The sequence below is a fragment of the Budorcas taxicolor genome, chromosome 14 (genome assembly GCF_023091745.1).
Source record: "Budorcas taxicolor isolate Tak-1 chromosome 14, Takin1.1, whole genome shotgun sequence".
Taxonomy (NCBI): Eukaryota; Metazoa; Chordata; class Mammalia; order Artiodactyla; family Bovidae; genus Budorcas; species Budorcas taxicolor.
In genome coordinates, this window is record NC_068923.1 from 28868192 (window position 1) to 28881106 (window position 12915).

Here is a 12915-nt window from a genome sequence, read left to right on the forward strand (position 1 = left end):
CTCTTGGAGCGTGTAAACTGAATCACTCCTTTCTCCTGCTGGTGGATACATGTTTGCTCTGCGCCATCAGAGAGGGCTAAGATGTCCTGTGACAGAAGCAGTCCGTGAAATATGGCTCATCGGAAGGCGGTGTTTAAAAGCTCTTAATTCCTCACACTTGACCACAGTCTTTGTTTTCACGGGAGCCCTGGTGACCGTGTAATACTTGAGGCACTTCTACAGCTGGCTCTTCTGGAAGATCGGCCTTGACTTGAGTGAGAGTAAATGCAGCTGTTGGGTCAGATATTAACTATAAATTTGAATGAGTTGTTTATAAATCTCAGAGCGTAAAGCTAACTTTTCCATGGTTTTCAGTTGGTGCCAACTCTTCAAGAAATATGCTTTGAAGTGGGTTTTTGTTTTTGTTTAGTGTGTAAGTCTGTGTGTGTGTGTTTTGACCAGAATGTTTTCCTGCTTTACTGGAAAATATCAGGCCTCAATTTGAAGCTTGGCTCTAAGGGACCATTGCCCAGGTTTTCCTAGGCACCACTTCTAGCACCTTCCAAGAACCATTTGTTTTGCAGCTACCTTGCTTAGGCTCAAAGGTCATTTCTTTCTTTCTTTTTGCCCTCCTCCATTTTGAACTTCCTTTTTTAATCCTTCTTCTCATCTTCTTCCCTTTTTAGTCCTTTTTCTTTTTCTCATCTTCTTCCTTCATGACTTTGAATTAGTAGGGATGCTCTATAAGGACTGTATTCATATGTGAACTACTTGGACGTTAACATCAGGCTGTAAACTCTGTTGTACGGGTTCTTGTGAGTGAGCCTGGGGCTGGCTTGCTCGTCCTGGTTGTTCACAGCCCTGGGATGCAGTGGTGATTACTTTGTTGAATGGCGTCTTGGACCATGATTCTAGGAACCAGTAGATCACAAGGTGCTCAAGGCATCTCCCAGTGCTCAAGAGAATGCGAAGGATTCAAGAGAACTTCTAGGAAAGTAAATGAGATAGTAACTCCTCCTTGGTCTCAGCTTTTAGGAATTCAGGAGATGCTGTTGAGATAGCATTCTAACGTGAAAAAATGGTATGTTAGTTCCACTATAGTCATGATTTAGGGGGGAAAGTCACATAGCTGGGATCCTGTAGTGGGATGAGCATGGGATTGTAAGTCACGCTGGGCTGCTAGTCTCAGCTGTGGTATGAACTGGTGATCTCCGTTTTCCCAACTCTAAGGTGAATTGCTTAACCTAGGTCTCTTCAGGATCCGTTCTACCAATCCGTGTAGCTATATTGTTTTCCTACTCTAAAGTATCTTTCAGCCATACCACTTATATATTTTTTTAAGATGCTTTTCTTTTTAGGTAGAAATACCTGTCTTTTCCTTCTTTGTGAAATTTTACTTGTTAATAATTTTATACCATCAGGTGAAATGGAGTAGGAAGAATAGTTAGCATTTGTTGATTAGTACTGCATGAGCCATACATTATTGGGGTAGAGTGCAATGGGAGAAAGTCTTTAAAGAGTAGGTCCACACACAGTGGGGGAAGGAGTGGGTGGGATGAATTGAGAGAGTAGCTTTGAAACATATACATTACCATATGCCAAACAGGTAGCTAATGGGAAGTTGCTATATAACACAGGGAACTCAATCTGTGACAACCTAGAGGGGTGGGATGGGGTAGGGGGTGGGAGGGAAGTTCAAGAGGGAGGGGAAACACACACACACATATAAAGATATATACACACACACATATAAAGATATATACACACACACATACACATACCTATGACTGATTCATGTTGTTGTGTGGCAGACACCAGCACAACATTGTAAAGCAATTATACTCCAATTAAAAAAAAAAGGGTCCACTAAGCCGATGGTTGTCTGTATCCAGTCAGGGTTTCCCTCTTGGAGGGTGACTTTCAGTCCCTGGCAGGGATTCCAGCCCTTTTGCTGTCACGCATGTGCTGGTGTGAGACAGCCCTCATGCTTTTGTTATCTGTTTGCATTTTAGGACAGCAGTAGTAGCAGCAGCTGCCTTCTTGGACGCCTTCCAGAAAGTGGCTGACATGGCCACCAACACACGTGGTAAGCAGACGGAGGGGTGGCATTCAGTATGTGGGCTCTTACCCTTGGCGGCTTCACACGAAGATGGAGCTCAAGTTATCAGAGCTTAGCTGACTCATATTTAAAAATATATAGATTTCTAACTGGGGGATTCTGCATAGTAGATGCTGCAAATCGTTCTCCAGATAATAAAGCGCATGAGAAGAAGGAAAAATAAACCAAAAGGAACCAGTGTTTATGCCTGAGATGGCTTGATGTGCTTGTCATCACTTTTAACGACGTGCTGGTTGCAGAGTCTTGAGCTGTGTGTTTGGCTGCAATTTGTTTTTCCCTCCTCATATGTGTCATCTTAAGATTTTCCTCATTCCCTTGTGGAATGAGAAGCAGTGAGAATGATGGGTTAGACCTTTTTTTCCTGGGTTCCCATGAAATGAGGGAACCTATTATAAGTAGCATCCTGTGGTGTTGTATGTGTCTCCCATGTTTGACTGCAAACCCCTTAAGGTGTAGACTGTGACTGGTGCCTGTCTGAACTTTCCCAAAACATAGCACTTGGCACACAGTAGATGTTTAAAGTGTGTTAATTAAATCAGTGAACAGAGGGAATTCTTTTGAAAATTTGTATTGGTTTCAGTGACTATTGAATCGTGGAAAAGAATATTTATAACCTGTGAAAGGTCTGTAGAGAAGCAAGTAAATCTTTCTCTACCCAGCACCATCGTTAGAAGCATGACATTACCCATAACCTAGAGACCCTCATTCAAAGGGGGGTGCTTCCCATTTCATTCCGAGCCAGAGAATCTCTTCTGCTTCTTTTTTTTTTTTTTGCCTTCTTTCTGGGTCTCCTTGTACACTGACAGCTACAGGTCTGTTCTTGTTATTGTCATGATGACGTTGGAAAATGTGGGTGTCGGGGGCCGGTGTTGGATGGATTTGCTCCCAGTCACACAACAGTTAACCTATGAAGCCCACGATGGGTATGTACCTCTAGCGGACTTCAGTACGTCCTTATTTATCATAAGTGCTTAATTAAATATTGAAATAAATTTACATTGAGGACTCTTCTCATTCAAGATGCTTGCAAACTACTGATATTTGAGGCACTGTCTTGGGACCACAACAATCAGCATGTTATATTCTGCATCCTGGAGGGGCTTGCAGTTTTCCATGTGGGGGGAATGCTACCTGCAAGTCAAGAATCTCAGTGTAGAAAAAACATGTTTGGTATGGGAATAGTGGTAGGACAGAGTGCTCAGGGAATATGGAAAAGTGAGCAGTTAGCTCAGCTCAGGGAGTCGAAGTTCTCCCAGGAGAGGTAATATCTCTCCTCATTTCCAAGATGCCGAAGGAGTTTTCAAAGGTTCCCTGGGAGAATGTGATGGAGACCCAGAGGGTTGGTTTTTCCGTCTGGTTTGTCAGCTTGACCAGGGTCTTAACCAGTATCTTTTTAAGACCCTTAAAAAAACTTTCTACATACCATATGTGTGTTAGTTATGAGATGTTTAGAATATACAAGTATAAAGAGGAATATGATATTCATGCCAGTGTTCACTGCTGTTAGTGCTGTTGGGTCTGTTTTATCCTATTTTCTTCCATTGCAGCAGCATCTGGGACTGGACTCACCAGTCATAAGGATGTCTCTCTAGAATGACCATCAGAGTGTGTCTTTCTTAAAGAGTTGCTCTATTATTTTATAAGAACTTAAGTATCTGGCACTGCATTTTTGAGGCTCTGTGATTCATAAGTTAAAGTTTTAATGTGTAATTACTCAGTAGAACCTAGAGGATGGAATAGAAAGGTATTCTCTGATTGTCCATAATTTCCTGCAACAGGAACCTGGGTTTTTGCAGAAGTTGCTACCGAGAAGGGTTCTTGGTGGGAAACTGAAGGGCCTGCAAATTCTCATGGTTGAAGGGAGGAAAAACCATTGTTTGTGGGAAAAGAAACCGGACTAACCTCTCTGTGGTCCTGGTGGAGGCAGAGAAGGAGTTTGGAGGCGATGTCTTTGACAGAAGATGAATAATGTCACAGTGAACAAGATCCCTACTTGGATCTAATTTAAACCATCTGATTTCAGGTCATTTTTTAGCACTGCCACAGTACTTTACACCTTGAGATGTCTAGAATCTATACGCATTTGAAGGAAATAACTTCTATTAAATGTAGGAGTGTGAGAACTCACATGACCGAAAAAATGTATGGTTGACACCAAGAAAGGTATATTTTATGGCCATAAGAGAGAAACTTGAAGGTACATCTGATGTTCAGTTAAATGTCAAATTAGTTTTATTAAGTTTTCCCTTAACAATTGAAAAATGCAGAACAAGCTCCTTTGTTTAAAAAAAGTTATGTAACAAAGTATATAAAATCTACCCTTGGAGTACCCTCTGCAGAGATGGGGTTTAATGTCATTTATAGACTTTTTTTGCATTCTTAAACACATATAGCAAGAAAAATTAATCATAGAACAACATGTAAATTGATATATAGAATAAAATATATTTTAAGATCTTTTTCAAAAGGTGGCCCATGAGAAACATTGTTTCTGTGCTTTTAGTTCCAAGTATATTATAATTATCTTTCTATGTCAGTGCCTAGAGAATCTACCTCGTTCTTTCTAGCCACCAAATGGAATTTCTTGTGTGGATATAGCACGGTTTAATCATCCTTTTATTTGGGGATGTTTAGATTATCTCCACTCATTCACTGGTACACACTACACTGCAGTTGATACCCTTGTGTACTTGCTTCTAGAGATCTATGGGTAATCTCTTTTTAACGGTTGTATGCATCTCCAGGGAAATGAAGAATCTGTTAAAAAGTGCTTCAAGCTGTTTTGGTCAGCAGCAGATATATTTTGGCTCACAGTCGTTACAGGCTGCAACTCTAACACAGTTTGCAGTTTGATATCCACACACTGTGGAGAGTCCGGTGTCTTGCTTAGTGCGTTCATTTATTTTTGGATGCGCTGGGTCTCTGTTGCTGCATGTGGGCTGTCTCTTGTTGCGGTGCCCAGGATTCTCATTCCAGTGGCTTCTCTGGTTACAGAGCGTGGGCTCTAGGGGGCACAGACTCAGCAGGGGCCTCATTGCCCCGTGGTATGTGGGATCTTCCCAGACCAGGGATCAAACCCATGTTCCCTACCCTGGCGGGCAGATTTCTAACCACTCGCCCGCCAGAGAAGCCTGCTTAGTGCCTGTGATGCAGTGGTTTTCGAGCCCTTGTTTTAAGTAAGGGAAGGGAGTAACAGTTATTCTTATGTGTGTCTGTTTTGGACAGGCATCCAGAATCTCAAACTAGCGGGTCTCTGGTTTCCAAAATATTAGCATTCCATATTGTTTCCCAGAGGAAATGGCTCTGAAAGGTTTTTGTCCTTTTTAGCAAATAGTTTGCACTGGCTGTGAAAATAATTTATTTAGAAAAATCTTTTAAATGCTAGTCATTATGACAGCAAAGTCAATCTAGTCCTGTAACTATTGATAAGTAGTTATGAATGTGGAAATAAGTTTGAGCTGTTTTGTTCATTTTTTTTAAGAGTATAAGCTGCTACTGTAATGTGTATGTTTAGGTTAATAATTAAACTATAATGGAATTTAAGAGTTAACACCATAATACATACAGTTCTGTATTTTGTTGATCTTTGCATTCTGGAATGAATATACAGCTTGTGCTCAGTATGAAAGTACACCTGTTTGCCTGTTACTGGCCACAAAGAATTAGTGTCTTGGCATTTGGTGTACAGAGAATGCCTGACTTTGTGAAGCAGGGTCTCCATTTTCCTCTTGTCCGTGATGGACCAGCACATGGGCTGTCATGGGGGTGGTTTGAACTGACTGGGGCACAGTTGTCTGAGTTACTTAAAGAAAAGAGAAAGCACAGAGGTGCGGGGGAGGCTTCTCAGCCCTTGGTGGTGGGTACTGGGGAGCAGTGTTCCTCCACCTGTACGCGTGCAGCCTGGTGCCCGCCAGGCCCTCACCCGCCTCTCACCGCAAGGCAGGGGCACGTTGCTGATGAAATGCTCCGTCTGAGTCAGCACTGGCCCTTCGCGGCCACTGCGTCATTTGCTGGTGTCAGCAAGGGCCTTTGAAAGCATAATGCTGTGTGACTTTCGTTTCTGGCTGCCTCTGGCTGCCTCTGGAATTGCTCCATAGCTTTGACTTTCGTTTCTGGCTGCCTCTGGAATTGCTCCATAGCTTTGAACAGCCGTCTCTGGGGTGTTGAGATGTCGATGCACCAGACCCGGAGTGAGGAGCTCAAGATTCTAGGAAGGGAGGAAGTGGGTCCCAGCCGACTACATGGTCTCTAATCACCTTTGTTGAATACGTAACACAGGCCAGGTTCTGTCCTATGTGCTTTGCATGAAGTGCGTCTTTTTATTCTCAGAACAGCTCTCTGAGATCAGTGCTTATGATCTTTATTCTAGATAATGAAATCTGGGTGAAGAGAGCTTATCTAAACCAACCGAGGTCATATAGCTTGGAAGTGGGGAGACTGGAGCCTGGCCCAGAGTCTGGATTTTAACAACTAAATTATGATGCTTTATGTAAGAAGGTGCTGGGTTTAGTATAAACTTAAGTTTGCTTTTTTTTTTTTTTTTTTTTTGGCTGTATGGCTTGTGGGAATCTTAGTTTCCTGACCAGGGCTTGAACCTACACCCTTGGCAGTGAAAGTGTGGAGTCCTAACCTGTGGATCGTCAAGCAAGTCCCTTAAGTTTGCTTTTAAATTTATTAATCCTGATTGTATTGAAAATAAACCAATCTATGTAGCTCCTTGAAGTGATGACTAGGTCAAAAGTTGGATGCTCTGTTTGTCTTCTGCTTGGCCAGCTCTGTAACCCTGAGTAATTTTGTTTCGGTTCTTCAGGCTTTGATTTCCCCATTTGTGAAAGGGGTTTTCCCAGGATCTAGTAGGGCCTTAGATAGTTGCAAGTAACCTTTTTTTGGCTCTGATATTCTATAATTTAAGATATTGCTTTGTCCCTATTAAATCTTAAAATACAAAGTTGGACAGTCTAAATTTTCTTTTTCTGTACTATCTTTGCAGTTTTCTGATTTTTGCTTGGGGGACAAAGGAAGCAGAGGTAAGCAGAGGATAAACAGTGAGCAGGTTAGGCGAGAAATATGGTTAGAAGAGACCCTCAGGGTGTGCGTGAGGAGGGCAGATGGAAGCTGGAGCTTTTAGGACACCCAGTGAGGTCAAGACAATCGAGTGGACTTTAAACAGTGAGCCCGATTGCTGAGGTTCTATGAACTGATGAAGACAGTCTCCAGGACTCAAACTGAATAAAAGCAATTGTGGTTCATAAAAATACGTGATGTTTTTTAGTATGTGCTTAGTTGCTCAGTCATCTCTCACTCTTTGTGACCCATGGGCTGTAGCCCGCCAGGCTCCTCTGTCCATGGGATTTCCCAGGCAAGAATACTGGAGTGGGTTGCCATTCTCTTCTCCAGGGGATCTTGTCAACCCAGGGAGCGAACCAGTGCCTCCTGCCTTGCAGGCGGATTATTTACCATCTGGGTCACCAGGGAAGCTCTTCCTCTAGAGTGTGATAAATGCTATGCTCTCCTTATGTCACTGATGGATCATAACTACTTAGGAAGCTTGTTTTAAACTACGGATTTCACAGGATATGTGTACGTGTATGGCTCAGCTGTTTGGCTGTCCACCTGAAGCTATCACAATGTTGTTAATCAGCTATACTCCAATGTAAAATAAAAAGTTTAAAAAAAAGTACAGATTTCAGAGTCCTGCCTTATACCTGTGGTTATTGATTAACTGAGTGGAGCTTAGACACCTTAGATTTTTTAAAGGCTTCCCAGAAGAATAAGGCCTCTCGCCATCTTGCTGTCACCCACCTGCCCAGTGACATCTCTGCCCACGTCCGGCAGTTCCACCCACAAAAAAATGCCCTTGGCTCCCTGAATCCCTTTAAACTGTTGATCCCTTTCTTCTTGCACTTGTGCATTCCAGGCCCAGGGTGCCCTTCCCAGCTCACCCCCTCTCCACCCCTTTTAGATGCTTGAGGATCTTTGGCTTATCTTCCTAGAGCCAGTTTAAGAGTCAGGTTACCTGTGAAATGCTTGCCTTCACCGCCTCCTTTCTCCATCCCCAGGGTAAATGGGGTCTCACTCCTCTGCCTCCTTGTGATCACCATCTTCCCCGCTAGACTCAGCCACCTCCAGGGTAGGGCCTGGGTCCTGCTGCTCTCTGAGGAACCCAGGTACCCAAGTGCTAATAAGTATCCGGCATTTAGGAAGGTGCAGACCACATTGCGTGCAGTCCTTGGTGGATCTGGGTGAGCAAGGCTGTCATCTCTGGAGGCAGGAGCCTGGTGACGTGGGGTCTTTGGCCAGATTCCACTTGGGAGTTCAGAATTCAAATCTTGGGACCCCTCTTGGTGATTGAGTCTCTGGATTATGTGACTTCATAATTCACTGTTGCCCAAGAGGGCCCAGCACATCAGTGATGGGGGTCACAGGAAGTGGTCAGGTGGATGGATGGCAGCTGTCTGCTCTTGGCTGGAGTTGGAAAAGAAGGGGAAATCTTCCTTTTTGGGAAGGAGGTGCTGGCAAGCTATTTCCAAGAGGCAGCCATACTGGTTTTGTTTGCCCACAAGTTTTATTTTAACGAGGTTGTTTAACTAAAACTTCATTGACCCTTAACTTCTGGATTGACTTCAGTGTTTCAGACCTGAACTCTCTTTCATGTAATTAAGGCAGGATTTCTACCTAGGAAGCTACTCAGCCACAAACTGAAAAAATAACAATGAAAAAGGCCATTGTGCTTGTGCCTACTCAGTCTTGTCCAACTCTTTGCGACCCCATGGACTGTACTCCACCAGGTTCCTCTGTCCATGGGATTTTCCAGACAAGAATACTGGAGTGAGTTGCCATTTCCTTCCCCAGAGGATCTTCCTTCCCGACCCAGGGATCAAACGTGCATCTCCTGTGTCTCCTGCATTGCAGGAGGATTCTTTACCTGCTGAGCCAATGGGGAAGCTCCCAAAATAGATCATAAAAAAACTTTTTCACAGGCCTGGAAGTGCATATTCTTTGAAGATGACCTTAAAGAATCCTGGACAGTTTCATTCACTTAATTAAAAAGAAAAAGGCATAAAACTGCAATCTACTGATCTCTAGATGTGGGTGTTGATCACTAAAATGGTTTTATACTCAGGCCAGTTCAGGTTCCTTTATCATTTTTGGTTATTGTCCTTAACAATTCTTAAAAGAGGAGAGCCCTTATGAGTATTTGAGGAAACAGCTCCGTTGTAATTTTTGTTTAAAAGCCAAGTTTATGGTTTTGAAACATTCGAGGATAGTATGTTCATTTTTCTGATGATCTTATTCCAGTTGAGGCTTTAGAAGTATTGGGGAGCAAAAGGAACCTAGCAGAAAGCATCCGGAGCCTCAAAGTATTACAGAAAACTGGCTGATGTGAATTTTACTCAGAGTCTGGATATGGTTCTCACAGGGGCACCTTGACAACCCTACACAGGCTCTAAGTAAAATTATTGCCAAGCTCTAATATTCTGGAACCTTGGCACATATAGATGCCCAGGAAGCAGTTGCTGATTTGTTAAATAAAAACTGATCAAGTGAAGTACTTTGTATCTTGCTTACAGAGTGGATGGACCAGCAGCTGTATTCTCTGACATTTTAAAACATGAATCTGGGCAGACTGTATTGACAGTGACCTAGAAACTCTATTGCCTTTCATTTTCGCAGTTTTGAATTTGACCTCTTGATTTTGATTCACGTGAATTATTCCGAGGAAGCCTGAAGCCAATTTTGCTCTGCTGGTAGTTACATTTTGAAAATTCTCATTGCTGTGTTTTGGGTGGGTGTGGGGTATAAGAACAAAGCTATGAAAAATAAGAATATTTGTAGTTGATTAAAGCGGGAAATTGGCAAGGCCAAGACAAAGCCACCCTTTCCCTCTTATTTCTCGTTTGTCTCTTTTTAATTGTGTTGCTTTATGCCAGAACTTGACGTGTCCTGTGTGCGCTCTGGGGAGTGACCCCAGTGTGGTCCTGGCCTCGCGGAGCTTTTAGGCTGGGCCAGGGCCATTCTCTGTGATAGAATTTTCTATGGTGATGACAGTGTCATGATAACCAGCAGCCACCTGAGGTTATTAAGTACTTGAAACCTGGTTAGTATAATCGAAGAACTGAATTTCTGATTTTTAAATTTTAATTTTAAACAGCCACACATACCTAGTAGCTACCACATAACACAGCAAGGATGTAAGGGGTATAACAATGTCTACAAAGAAAGGCTTATTTTGCCTTTAACAGTAAATGTACTAGTTTATGAGTCACCTGATTTATTCTGTTTTATATCTGCTATATTGAGAGTTTACTAGGTACCTGGTAAACAATGCAAAGAGGTGCTGTTTCTGAGGCATTGGGTCAGTGGGTGGTAGAAGAATTTAGACAGGCATGTAAGCAATAATAATTCCCAACAGTGAATGCTTCCCACTTGTTTTTATAGCATGTCTGTTTCATCTGTTTCATGTATTCACGATGGATAAGATATCGTTCCAAAGGGGCAGGGGGTAATTGGTTCTTAAGAAGGGAAGGAGGTCTTACCCTTTTTATATATCAGGTACAGATATGCATGCAATACATATGCAAACATACACACATCTGTGAAATTTACATTTTATGAGGAAGGGGGCTAATTAGGAAGAGGCTCTTTATGGGAGCAGAAAAAAGGGACAAGCTTGACAAAGCTATTTTGTGATGAAGCCTAAGCTTTTAAGACATTAGGTTAGCCTTTTGCTTGTTGCCTCCTTCCAAGTGTATCTAAGTAATTTTCATGAACTTGAGGAGGGTGATTGCTGTTGGTGTATCTCTTTTATTTGAAATAACTTGGCAAAATGAATCCATATTAACAGACTCTGTAGACTCAACATAAAGTTACCTAGTGTTGAATAATAAGTGGATTCAGAGGCAGCAAAGACTAAGTGTCCACCTCACTGTTATGTATTCACTATTTGTAAATATTCTTAACCGTGATGCAGAGAACAATTTTAATGCTGGGTTGTATTAAACAGTCCTTTATTAATTGGGCTTTATAGCTGTAATCCTTTTAGTGAGGATGTGTGTGTTTGTGTCTGTCTATACACATAGTATCTATGTAACCAATATCTATAACATATATAACAACCTGTGTATATAACATATATATATATACACAAGTGTGTGTGTGTGTGTGTGTGTGTGTGTATGTTATTAGTTGAAAGAATTAAAGCATTAGATTGGTCTTAGCAGTTTCTTGCCTAAAATAACACAGATACAAATTCTATGTTCCAGGATGACTGGTTTCTATGCAGAGCTCATCCTTGATATGCGTACGACTTTGCTGAGGGCTCTGGGGGGACCAAAACCTGGAATAGCTTTAGTGTAGCCTCATTAACAGAGCTGCCCTGGTGGCTCGGTGGTAAAGAACTCGCCTGCCAGTACTGGAGATGCAAGAGACGTGGGTTCGATTGCTGGGTTGGGAAGTTCCCCAAGAGAAGGAAATGGCAACCCACTCCAGTATTCTTGCCTGGGATATCCCATGGACAGAGGAGCCTGGAGGGCTACAGTTCATAGGGTCGCAAGAGAGTTTGACACGACTGAGCGACTAAACAGTGAGACTGAGCAGCCTCATTAACTTCCTTAAAGCCCCTCAAGCCACTTCAAATTTGAGTATGTATATGTGCATCTATGTTTACACTGAATACTTATGAGTTTCAATCATATGAAGTGTGAAAAAACTTGTAAATTATTGCTGTTTCTAATAATATGTAACCTAGCTAAAACTGTATGCCTATTATGTAAATACAGTTTCAAGGAGCTGTCATTGACCTAGTAAGCGGTGACATAAAAAGGTTTAATGCCTTTTAAAATGAGTTGATAAATGTACATTTTGCTTTGAGTTTCATTATTTTGGTGTTTTATTACTCTGATGGTGATTTAGTCACTAAGTCATATCTGACTCTTGCGACCCCGTGGACTGCAGCCTGCCAGGCTTGCCTGTCCACAGGATTCTCCAGGCAAGAATACTGGAGTGGGTTTCCATTTCCTTCTCCAAGTGACATTTCCCACCCAGGAATCTAACCCAGATCTCCTGCATTGCAGGCAAGTCTACTCTGATAGACCTTGAGTATTTTAACTGTTTAGCACAATACCTTTAATCCTGCATATTCTGTTTAGGATAAAACAGTTTTGTTTTTTTTTTTGATGGCACTATGAATATCAAGTTTGTCTTAACCATTTTCCATTTTCTTAAAGGTATTCTTTGGTCTGTTTTATATTATAGACTTGGTATTGAGACTAGCACAGTAAGGTGGCAAGTGTATTTTAAACATTTTTTCTTTTACAAATCACACTGTAGTTAAGGACTAGAAATGACAAATCTACATATTTACTGAGTATTTTTATTTAATAAATTTCTAAAGTGAAAGAAAAGAAAGTGAAGTCGCTCAGTCGTGTCCGACTTTTTGCGACCCCGTGAACTGTAGCCCACCAAGCTCCTCTGTCCATGGGATTCTCCAGGCAAGAGTACTGGAGTGGGTTGCCATTTCCTTCTCCAGGGTATCTTCCCGACCCAGGGATCGAACCCAGGTCTCCTGCATTGTAGGCAGACGCTTTAACCTCTGAGCACTTTCTGTCCCTCCCCTTTTGGGGGTTGAAGGAGTTGGGAGATGGGGACTTTTATGTATTTGATGGGCAAATTTGTGTATTTCAGGAAGTTTGGAATAGTGAACTGACATCACTACTGCTGAAATGAAAATCCCTCCTCTCCGTCCTCACTGATCTTGCTGTTAAAACTGACCTCTGACGGCAGCACTGGTCTCCGCTCCACAAGTGGTTACTATTGTT

General features: G+C 42.2%; 1 protein-coding gene across 8 annotated transcripts in view; it reads left to right on the forward strand.

Moving 5' to 3' along the window:
- Positions 1-12915, forward strand: part of MTSS1 (MTSS I-BAR domain containing 1) — a 161096-nt gene that overhangs the window by 26093 nt on the left and 122088 nt on the right. For all 8 annotated transcript variants that reach the window (XM_052651621.1, XM_052651618.1, XM_052651622.1 and 5 more), the window contains one exon: positions 1992-2065. In XM_052651621.1, the coding sequence (XP_052507581.1) occupies positions 1992-2065 (74 nt within the window). The remainder of the gene's footprint in view (positions 1-1991; positions 2066-12915) is intronic.